The sequence below is a fragment of the Eupeodes corollae genome, chromosome 3 (genome assembly GCF_945859685.1).
Source record: "Eupeodes corollae chromosome 3, idEupCoro1.1, whole genome shotgun sequence".
Classification (NCBI taxonomy): Eukaryota; Metazoa; Arthropoda; class Insecta; order Diptera; family Syrphidae; genus Eupeodes; species Eupeodes corollae.
The window spans coordinates 45,451,642-45,463,797 of NC_079149.1; the positions used below are offsets into that span (position 1 = coordinate 45,451,642).

Sequence of the window (12,156 nt, forward strand, 5' to 3'; positions counted from 1 at the left end):
GATAATATTAATGCTTGTATAAGACCAAAAACTTAAAATTTAACATTTGAATTTTGCTTTTAAGTATTTTTTCAATGTATTTTTAGCTTGTGATTTTTGAAAAGTTATATGGAGTCCATTTGCTGCACGTTTCGTAATAGGCTGACTAACAATAATAATAAAAGTACCCTTATTTTATTACAGTGGTGGTTACATAATTAGGAAAAAGTATCCTAAGCGCACTTTATCAACCATAATATTTTTTGTAAGATTCCAGTGTGCTTGGTTTGTGCCGTTGGTCTTTGAAAGCTGATATCTACACACTCTATATAAAGACCGGAAACCAATCTGTAATTCTGGTTTTCCAACAAGCTAATATCAATTCCCCACTGCTAATATCAATTCACCACTGCTATAGTCAATTTACCACTGCTAGGGTCAATTCACCACGAATTGATGAGAAAATACAAAGATTGAATTGTATAGTGCTTACCTGACCTTAAATTTACAATTTTGTTGCAGCATTGGTTGATAAGGAAAAATGTATTAAACCTTATGCAGAATATAGATATTACAAATTTATTCGGCTGTGGTGAAAAGTGTGTTGTATTTGATGATATCGTTTCGTATATGTATGATTTTTGTAAGTAATAAAGTTGAAAAGAAAACTGAAATCTTCACCACACAATTTAATAAACACAACAACATCTGTCAAAACAAGAATATTCAACACATTGAATTGTTGTTGGACTTTTATTATTCATGAACCTAATGTCAAAATTACAAATACAAAGCATCAGACTTAAGGAAAACGCACGGTTCCATGCGAGCTGTAAAGAGGTTATTAGGGTTAAAAAGGTAAGTTTGCGTTGTTTTAAAGCCAATCCAACTGAGGAAAACCGGAATAAGTTCAAGCAAGCCCGGAAGGCCTGCAACGCCCATATTCTACGGATCAAATTTTTACATGACCAAAAATTACGGCAAAAAATACTGCAATGTCCCAAAGGCAGTACAAATTTGTAAAACAATATGAGGAATTCTTCCTCTTTCTCGGTTCCTACTCTCGTTGTCAATGACACTTCATTTGTTAGCTCTTTAGAGAAAGCTTATCGCTTTTGCTAGGCAGTTCGCCGCCAATTCAACGCTGCTAGTGAGTGTTATGACTCCGCCTGTACTAGAGCAAGTTAGTAATTCTATGGGACCAATCTTTTTTCGCACTCATACTGTGGCAAGAGTTCTTAAAGATCTTAACATTCATAAATCCGCTGGTCCGGATGTTATCCCCGCTATTGTTCTGAAGAGTTGTTCTTCAACGCTGGCAAAACCACTGCGTAAGCTTTTTCATCTGTCCTACTCCTCAGGTCTCGTTCCGAGCGGATGGAAAACCGCATTTGTCCAGCATATTCCCAAAAAAGGTGAATCATCTTCACCGTCCAATTACCGACCGATTGCACTTACATCTCTTCTTTCTAAGGTCATGGAATATCTCGAAGATCGAAAGCTTCTTAATGACCGACAATACGGCTTTCCTTACAATAGGTCCACTGGTGATCTCATGGTTTTTCGGGAGCAAATCTTTACATCGTTTTAGAGAAAGTAAGATTATTGCACTTGAAATTTTAAAAGCATTTGATAGGGTTTGGCATCAGGCTCTATTATCGAAAATGCGTGCTTTCGGTTTTCACGAATCCCTGCTTCATTGGATTAGTAATTACCTTTCGAATCGTTCACTACAAGTTGTATTGATTGGATACAAGTCTGAAAACCACAAAATAAATGCTGTTGTTTTATCTGCAACACTCTTTCTCATTTTTATTAACGATCTGTCTGCAACTTCTAATCCAATACATTGTTTCTTTGACGATAGTACTCTAAGCTTTTCATATTCGTTTCCAGAATCACATCCCTCACCTTCGAATTTAGAACTGCAACGACAAAATATGATAAGTTCATTAAATTCTGATCTAAACAGCATTGTACAATGGAAAAAAAAACGAGTGGAATTTAATGCTTCGAAAACCCATGCTGTCTAGTATCGTTAAAGTGTGATATATCTCATTGCCATTATCAATAGATGGCACTTGCATCGAGGAGACTGAACATCTCGATATTCTCCGAATGTGGAATGATCACGTACGCGATGTGGCCAAAAATGCCGCAAGATGTTTGGGTTTACTAAGGCAATGAGGGTTTTCTCCCCCTGTGATCTGGCTGTTTTTTTACAAGACTTATATGCGTCCCAAGCTCCCTCTTGGACAGTATTGAACGTAGAGCATTTAGATTGATTGGTGATAATACCATCGTAGGATCATTTACGTCGCTCAAACATCGTCATAAAGTTTCCTGTCTCACTCTCTTTTACCATTATTTTAACGGTTTTTGCTCCGGTGAAATAGCCAGCTGCATTACCCCCTTAAACAGTTCCACCGTAAAACTCGCGCTTCTAGGAATGTCCATCAGTATACCCTCGAGCCCAACTTCGGTCGTACCGTCAAGTATAGAGATTCGTTTTTTAGCCGTACTACGCGAATGTGGAATTCCTTACCACACTCTGTCTTTCCCAGCCATTGCAATATTCAGAAAATTCAAAACCAATGTGCACCGACACCTCTTTTCATAATAAGGGTAGTAATATCCCCTTAAGTGTGTGATTATTACAAAAAAAACAAATGGGTATTGGAGTGTCTTTGGTTCTGAATGTTAGTTTCCCTAAAAGCGAACAGGTTTTAAAACACAAACGACAAAAGAATTAGTTAAAAGATAACAATTTATTGTTATCCAGAAGCTCATAGTTCAGTGCTATCAGACCGAAAACCAGTCAATGGATTACATAGCTTAACGATTTAATTGCTTGAAAAAGATGATGTCAGCTTTGAAATCTCGAAAAGAAAATACAAAAAACCACACCAAAGGAAGACAGATTGAAATGCCAAATTAGCAAAGCCGACCATTCTTTGAATTACACAAAAATAAAGGAGGTTGTTTCACCTTAAATGAGTCAATAGCTATCAGCTAAAAACATAAGACGTCGATTTTTAGAACATTGGCCTAATGGATGCATTGCCTGAGAAATATAGTTCATATTTCCAAAAAGGATTTAAATCGGCGCGGCGTTAAGCATGGGAGAGGAAACATAATGGTTTGGGATGCGTCATGGAGTCTTATTCATTTGCAAACATGTCTATGAGTTATGTTTTCAAGCACGATAACCATTTAAACACCACTGATTGTTAAGCAGTCGTTTACAAAAACTAATATTTTGGATTGGCCAAAGTCCAGGCTTGAAACCTATCAAGATCATATATGAATACCTTGCAATTCTTTTACAAAAAAAATTAAGGGACTCCCTACAAAATATCCATTTTTCTTCGATCATCAAAAAAAGCATTTGTGGGAAGGCTCATGTGTATTCATCTTAACCTTGTACTCAATAAAAACTTTCAAACTCAGATTTAGTTCCAGTTATTAAGGAAACTACTCAAACATATCAATTTCGTTCCCTTAAAACCATGAGCTGATATGCGTTATTCGACTGAAAACTTTAACTAAGGGATTTATGACAACATTTGTTTTATGTCCTCTCACATAGGACAATTTACCAATATTTTTGTTAACTATTCTACTATTCCATTTCTCCACGCTCCTTAATGGTTTATATTGAGCATATTTGCGTAATGATATTTCTAGGAGTTTGTACGTTTTTTTTTTGCAGTTGCACCTAAAAGATTCAGTGTTAAAGTCACCATCCCGCAGAATACGAGGAGCCGTTTTAGAACTGGGTTGTGTGTCAAAACCTTACTGCAGGCCTTTTAATGACATTCACAAAGTTTTGCTTTTCTTTTTCAAATTACTCCGTCTGTTGTTTCTATTTGCATAGCCTATGGCATAAAAACTATCCTTTCAGAACCTTGCCCTTCTTGTGAAGTCTTACTAAGGGATATGTCACTATTATGCAATGCTAACAAAAATTATTTAACGTTGGTTTTTAATGCAGTGTTTCGCACTAAATCAATGCACCCATTCAATTCGTAGACACAATGTTAATCTGATAAAATATTGATTACAAATCCAAAATTAAGCCAATTACAGGTGAAAACTGTTCCTTAATACTTATGTCATTCGAATAAAATACAGTGTACCTTTAAATTAGTGGAACAATTAAAACTTATTTCAAAGAAAAATCATTTTTTTTCCTCACTAAATTCAAGGTCTTAAAAAGATAAGAACCTACTAACTTAATTTGAAATTTTAATGTACATAATTTTATTTTGTGTCTTTGTTTATTAAATTTAGGTGCAATAACCTCAACAAATTTAATTTTACTTTGTTTAAAGTTTGTGAAGTTATTATTTAACTTAGAGTGATTAAACTACAAAGACATAAAACATTAGTTTCTTTGTCATATTTTAAGTATTTATTATTTTTTTTTTAATTATGTACAATTTATTGTTTATGTAGGTAATCGTTTTTTTGTTTTCAAGTTTCTTTTAAAAGTACATATACTCAACTACAACCATTAACCCAATTATAGGTAATTGAAACCTTTGTATTGTTTTGTGCTTTGTGTTTTGTTTAAAACTGGTATTTAAATTGAATTTGAGGTTTTAATTATGGTCGGTTCAGTGGTTTGGCAAACAAGCCTCCAAGCAAAGCACGCCTTGATTTGTTGCAATAGTTTTGTTTTATTATTTTTTTTGTATGAAAGGTTAAACTTAAAAGAAGACTTTAGCACTATTGAATTTCTTTAAATGCTTTGCATTTACAACTTTAATAGATATAAGTAAAATATTAATTTGGACTTTGATTAAAAAGAATTCTTTTTGTCTTCAAAATTTTGTATATCAGGAATGTCTTAAAAAATTGATAACTTATTATCGCTTTAAGCAAAGGGTGAAATAGGTTATCAATAAAGCTCTTCATCAGATTTTATTTTTCTTGCACAAATTTTACATTTTTAGATTCTCTGAGTACTATTTTAGGGTCATCGTTTTTTTCGTGCATAAAAATATATATGTGTAAAATTCAAGTTTATTTTTTAAGATTCAATATAATGAACAAATTTGTTCATGTATTATTGCTTTACAAGTAGAACAATCATTCCCATTAATTTATAGGTTTCTCACAGAATGCAGTAGATTTTTCTGTCACTTCAATCTTCCAAAAACTTGTTGATGGTTCGGTCTTTAGCCATAGGTGCTAAAGGAATGTTAACATAACATAGGGATCGCTCTCAGCCTTCATCAGCTTCTGGAAGATAACGTACGGATTTTTTAAGCTTCAGATGTGACAATTTTGTTTATTTTGTAGTCGGCGAGACGAAAATTTACTTCCGAAAACAAGACCCTTCTCCCCGAATGTCCAATTCAAGCTGCTTGTAACCCGAACTTCGAAGATATATAGACGCAGATGATCGCGTGCCTTCAATCACTGACAATTTCACCTTATAAGCTATATGTACCCTATGAAAGTGCCTTAAAAGTTGAGATCGATGATTTTTCGTACATTGATTCTCAAACTTTCTGCTAATCGACCAAATTCTTGCTTGGCGCCAGTATGTTGGAATTGGATACCATCAGTGTCATGAACTTTTAGTACAAAATTGCGTAAAGCGAGCGAAGATCTTTTCAAAAAGATAGATCATTGGGCTGCACAACACAATATTCTTTAAGTGACGCATTTTGTTCCTTCAAGATTTCGATCTTGAAAAGGCATTGAGTGCCAAAGTATCCAAAGCTTCAAAGTAAAAACAAAGAAGTGAAAAATTAATACTATAAAATCTGAATCCACTTTAATAAAAGTTTTATACAAACATAGACATTTCTCGCATAATAACAAAGATCTTTCAAGACCAATTTTTATTCTATCTTTATAAAAAGTTGAGCCTACAACTGCTCACATGCCTCTTTAAAGCCGCAACAAACGAATGGAACACTGAGGCGTATACGCACTTTTTGTATGTCTATTTTTCGCACAATTTTTAATTTCAATGTTGATCTAATTTAACTATTTTGCCATCTTCACTATATCATCCTATTTCTCTAAAAGTATGAATGTAAGGTGGTTAGTTAATTTAATAAAATGTTCATTATTTATACGTCATAAACAGTAGACAATGAAGACGTCACTCTGTGGTATTGGAATTAATTTACATTTAGCATATTTAAGCTTATGGTGTAATTGGTTCAAATATAAAATTCTATGAAAACCTCTTAGTTATCTTGTAAATATTTTAACACAATAACAATACAAACCCAGAAGTAGACAAAAGATGTGAAATTTACAGTTCTAAGATCTTAGAACAAAAGCAAAATAATATACTAAAACTAATTGATTTTCGATGTAACCCATCTGTAAAATTTAAAAAAATCAAGACAGTTTTTCTTACAAACTAATAGAATACTATTTCATATTTTTTCATTTTCAACTGAACGTTAAGTCCCGAATATTTGTAAAAAAACTAATTATTTTGTTCACTGCTTGTAAAAACGATTTCATTTTACTTATTTAAATTAATTTTTGTTTTACCCTTGAAAAAATATATGTATATGTACCTATATACATATATATTTATTTAAATAAGTATGTTTGCCTCGATGTAGGTGTATTTTTAATTTTTGCGTAAAAAACTACATTTCAATCTTCACTTCACTTTCGGTATTTTTATGTTTTTAATGTTTTTTTGTTGTATGAAAATTCATGAGTAATATTCATGATAATATGTATTATCTGATTTTGTTTTTTAACAACAAATCATTAAATATGCCCTTATTGATAAAAATAATGCTTAGCATGGCGTAAATAAAAAAGAAACTAATTTCGATATCTTGAACTTTTTTTCTGATAATGAACAAAGTTTTGATAAGGGAAAAAACAATATTGGGTTCATAGTACATTATGATAAATTTTAGGTTAATTGAATTTTGATCGAAAAACTGTTTAGAGACGTGCGTAGTTCCATGTGTTTGCCTTTTTGCATTATTCAACAAATAAAAAAAGTCAGTATATTATATTTTTCATTAATGAATAATAGATGTCATTCATCAAGTCTGGCAGCAACGATTTTCTATTTAGTTTAATGTTATATTAAAATATTTATTGTATTTGCTTTGATTTGTATTTAAAACTAAAAAATTAAATTTCTCGTGTTCTTCTCAAAGAGAGTAGCTAATTCTCTCAAAATTGCACGTACATCTTTTAAATGTTCATATTTCAATCACCAAATTTTGATTCTACTTAAATCATAAAAACTAAAACATTTTCATTTTTTACTTCCAGATAATCAACCATTAACAAAAGAAGGCTTTAAGCTGAAAGAGAAATAAAACTAAAAAAGAAAAATGGAAAAGAAATAATTAAAAAAATATATATATAATAAAGCTAACAAAGATCATCAACATTAGCAACCGTATTCGCAGAAAAGAAGAACAATTAAATAACTATTTATACGAGTACGATTCTGCTTTAAATTCCAAATAAAAATCAGCACTTGAATTCATACTATACTCGTTTACGGCATTAAAATGAATAGCTTGGTGAAAGTTTTTAGTAACTTCAAGGAGTTCTATAGTGAAATCAATGGAGCTACCCTTACAGGAGCTATTGATGTAATTGTTGTTGAACAACCAGATGGCGAATTTCAATGTTCTCCATTTCATGTGAGATTTGGAAAACTAGGTGTTCTCAGAAGTCGTGAAAAAGTGGTATGTAATAAAAGTTTTAATAAAAATAAAAACACGAAGTAATTCAGATTACAATGAAAATTGTAGGTAATAACATTTTGTTGTCAACAGTTAAAATGTTGTAACATTCAAACCCTTTACAGTTTAAGTGGAGCAAAGTTTTTATCTATTGTTTTTGTTTTTAATAATTATTGCTGACTAATTTCGTAATGTCAACCGATAATAATCCCACTTTACATAACTGTTACATTGTAAAAGCACTTGAAATTACGTTCTTTGAACTTTTGTTTTTGTTTCAACTTTAAACCAGGAAACAATAAAGAAAAAATATAATTTTTCCGTTTTATTGTTCATTTTCTTATGGGATTACTGAAAATGTTATTCTTTTCTTTCAACACCTATACATGTAGCTTTTTGCAGTAGAATAATTACCAGCGGTCGAATTTTTAATGAATTCCGCATAAATAAAGCTAAATTTGAGCGATGGACTGTATTCACCTTAAAAGCATCGTTCGATTGTTGTTAATTTACATAGAAAGCCACAAGAAAAACGCTAGCTGGGTCAAATCTCTTGTCCTTGGTGACCAATTCACATCTCCCACACGAGAGATATTCTCACCCTTAATCGCTTTTGCCATTGAAGGTTGGCATAAATAACTACATAATAAAAGAAAGATTTTAAAAATGGCACTAAAACAGAATTGTCGCTATGAGTCCCCAAATATACCCAAAGTGAAAACAACTTAGAGCAAATGAATAATTTTCTCCTTTCTCTTCTTTCCTTCTGTCTTGTATTAATGTCTTGTGTTGATATCACCTTACATAGTCCTTGTCTACTTTGTACATTTATGTGCTGAGTAGTGTGAAATGTAATGATTAGGGACCCATCACTATAACCCATGTCCAAGATTATTCCTTTTAACAGTAGCAAATTCTACTTTGTTTTCTAGAATTGCCAGAGAATAGTCCAATTTTTGAACAGTTTCCAATATTTGTAGTCAATGTTGTCTTTCAAATTATTAATCATCCTGTGCTTATCGGCGTAAACTTGCGTCTTTCCATATCTGTACTAAAAAAGTCAAGCGGTGTAAGAGCGCACGATCTTGGTGGTCAATTCACGAGTCCGTAGAAGAAAGAAACGTTTCTTTAAATAAATAAATTGCGTAATATGTTGCGCCTCCGTCTTTCTAAATCCACAGATAGCGGATATCAAAGTTGTTCACTTGCTGAACGAAAGATCAGTAATCATGACTCCATACCAGTCAACATTGACTGTAACGTTCTGGCCAGCATCGTTTAGTAAAGCAGAACAAGACAATTATTTCACCAACACATTTTTTTCACATAATGGCTTCATTGCTAAGAAAAATTCGTGCGATACGCATTTCCAACAAAACCTTAATGCCAAACTAAGCTAAAAATGAATCACTTGACAGAATAGCTAACAGTTGAAATATGTCGTTCTAAAAATGCACTTGTTCGACGTTTATACATTATACCTATATAGGTATTACGTACAACCTCTACAAATACTGCTTACGTGTCACTTAGTAACTAAAATCCAAAACGCACAAGAGCCTCACTGTAAACAACACAAGAATAGCAATTTCTTGTTGTTGTTTAAGGAAAGAATAAATGTGGTTGAACTGTAGTAAGCACCTTCTACCACCAATAACATTCCTTCATTATCACCATAAACATGTCTTTATCTATCTATCTGCATAAAGCTGAAAAGCCAATGAACTATTCTTTATCCGTTTTAGACACCTGACTAACTACACAACCAATAGGCGATCGCTTTACAATTTAAACATACATGTTCTGCCTCTTTCTTATCTTCAGATAATTTATTTTCCATCCTGGTTCTTCTAATATGAAATTAAAATAAAGCTATTCAAAGGAAATAGCTTTAGACGAACTAGTTGAATACACAAACAATTTTGTTCGTTAAGTATGCTTACTAGTATTTTTCATTTCCGGGATGAAATGTCCTAGGATGAGCTGTGTCTTGGGACGAATTACGCGGTTTTTTTGACATATCAAATTGCATTTATATCTTTGAAGACAAACTTATTTTACGGATATATTCTTAAATATTATATAGGTACTTTTTTAAACAGATTCTTTGCATACAGGAGCAAGTTCGTGCATTTTATTTTCAATATATTCCAAAATCTGGATGTTATAACTTCAAGACTTCGAATTCGTAATTTGATCAAAAATTAGTATTGTACCGTTTTGTGTTTTTCTGTTAGAACCGTTTTAGGATAATTGCTTTAGAATTTATTTCACAACTCATGTTTCAGCTCAAATGAAAAGGGCGTTAATTGAAGGTGAGTGTGTGACAGGTCAAGACTTACAACTAATGAGGATTTTTTTTTTAAATAAATAAGATACTAAAAATTTGTATTTACACAGAAAATCGAAGTAAAGCATTACGTATATTATTGTGAAAAACTATTTTATGAATTCACATAGCCTCAAAAGGCCTAATATTAGTTCTTTCCTTTGAATTATAAAAGGTTGTATTTCACAAACTTGATGTGTTCAAACTAAAGGTCATCGAAAACCTTATAAAATGTTGTATTTGTTTTATTTCCACCTCAATTAATTACACTGGGTAATATATCGAAACAATATTACCAACTCAGCTTCCTTATGGTATTCCTAGTACTAAAACTAAAGGAGATAATTTTTCTGTATTTCTTGTAACCTTTTTTCATATTTTAAATGCAACATAATATTGCTTGGAAAATTACTATCACTTTTTTGTTGTGACACCTATTTAGCTATCACTTTCAAACATCACCTTAAACAATCAAATATCACTTTAAACCAACCATTGATTTTGACTTAAATTTATCAAATATCATCTTAGTCCATCAGTTACTAAACAAACCCATATATTTTTGCCTATTCATCTTTATATAATATTTTCTTTAAAACAATAGTTATAACGTGAGAATTTTAAGTTATAAACCATGTAATAAGTTATAAACCATGCACTGTGAGTCACATGTAAGAATCGTAAATAAAAAGAAAATTCCTCGTGAAACCATTTTTGCATTCTTTTGAGTTTCGCAGTATTCCAACACCTCAACCATTCGTACATATAATTAAACTTTCTAAAATCATATTTGCTTTGCTCTAATTTCTGGCGGTTTTCTTTTGTTCTTGAATAAATTGCGCACAATTCTTTTTTAACCATTTTATTTGCAATTTACCACTTAAACTCTCACCGGAAACAATCGATTTTACTATCAAAAACAATTTGCAAATTGAATTAAAAATTAGAACAGTTTGTAGTTAAATAAAATATAATACATACATTATTATTCTTTTGAATTAACATTGATAGATGTATGTAAATATTTTAATTTTTCAGGTTGACATTGAAATCAATGGTGAACCAGTTGATATTCATATGAAATTGGGCGAATCCGGTGAAGCTTTCTTTGTTGAAGAGTGCGCCGAAGACGATGTTGAAGAGTTGCCAGACAATTTGGCAACGTCACCCATTCCGAGTGATTATTTTCCCAACAAATACACTGATGTTGATATTGACGATGCCGCTGAAAAAGCCAAGTACGTATAAATAATAATAATTTAAGCACTGAAAAATTCACACAGCCAGCCGCCAGCGTGCACCCTTTGTAAAAATTTAAAACAAAACAAATATATATATGTATCTATACCTACATTCAAAATGTATATATTAATATTGAGCTTCTTCTTTTGCGGAACCAAACAAACCGATGTCATTGCTTCTTATAAATAATTATGATAAAATGCATGCATGTTGCTTACACTTGAACTTGAAAATCAAAAATACATTTTCTTTTAGTTTTTGTTTCTTATTTAAATTTGAAATTCTTCATTATTTATTTTTTTATTTTTCTTTGCCTTTCTTGCATTTTCTTTTTTATTATTGTTATTATTATTATTTTTTGTTTCCTTTCTTTCTTTTTTCTTTACATAACATTTAGAAAAGCTAGTGAAGACATACCGATGTCCTTGCCATTGCCAAGACGAAATTCAATTGATTTTTCCAAAGAAAGCATTAAAGAAGACACCGTGCCCAAATATGAGAATCAAGTTTCAGACTTTAGCCATCGGAGGTATATATAAGCATAATTATATGTACTGATACAATTTTTAAGAAAATCGGAAAACATTCGTTTAATTAAAGTTTTGATTTTGTATTCTGTCATGAAACGAATTGTTGTAAACTATGGACTTATTTTTTGCATTAATAACTTGCCACAACTCATCTTATTCAAATGTTGTCAATTTTTGTTTGTAATTTTAGGCACACTGACAATGTCTTGGAACGCCGTAACTTAAGTGAAAAAATCAAGGAATACACGACACAAAAAATTCGTCAAGAATGGGCGGAGCACGAGGAGCAAATATTCCAATTTGATGTCACTGAAAAGAATGTAAGTCTTTTATTGGAACTTAGTCTAGGTATATCGATATGAAAATACATACATTTTTT

At 31.6% G+C, this 12,156-nt stretch overlaps 1 protein-coding gene across 3 annotated transcripts in view; it reads left to right on the forward strand.

The window, feature by feature from the left end:
• Positions 1–12,156, forward strand: part of LOC129950893 (phosphatidate phosphatase LPIN3) — a 32,320-nt gene that overhangs the window by 10,532 nt on the left and 9,632 nt on the right. For all 3 annotated transcript variants that reach the window (XM_056062827.1, XM_056062828.1, XM_056062826.1), the window contains exons 2-5: positions 7,255–7,679; positions 11,044–11,243; positions 11,645–11,776; positions 11,968–12,097. In XM_056062827.1, the coding sequence (XP_055918802.1) occupies positions 7,500–7,679; positions 11,044–11,243; positions 11,645–11,776; positions 11,968–12,097 (642 nt within the window). In that variant the 5' untranslated portion in view covers positions 7,255–7,499. The remainder of the gene's footprint in view (positions 1–7,254; positions 7,680–11,043; positions 11,244–11,644; positions 11,777–11,967; positions 12,098–12,156) is intronic.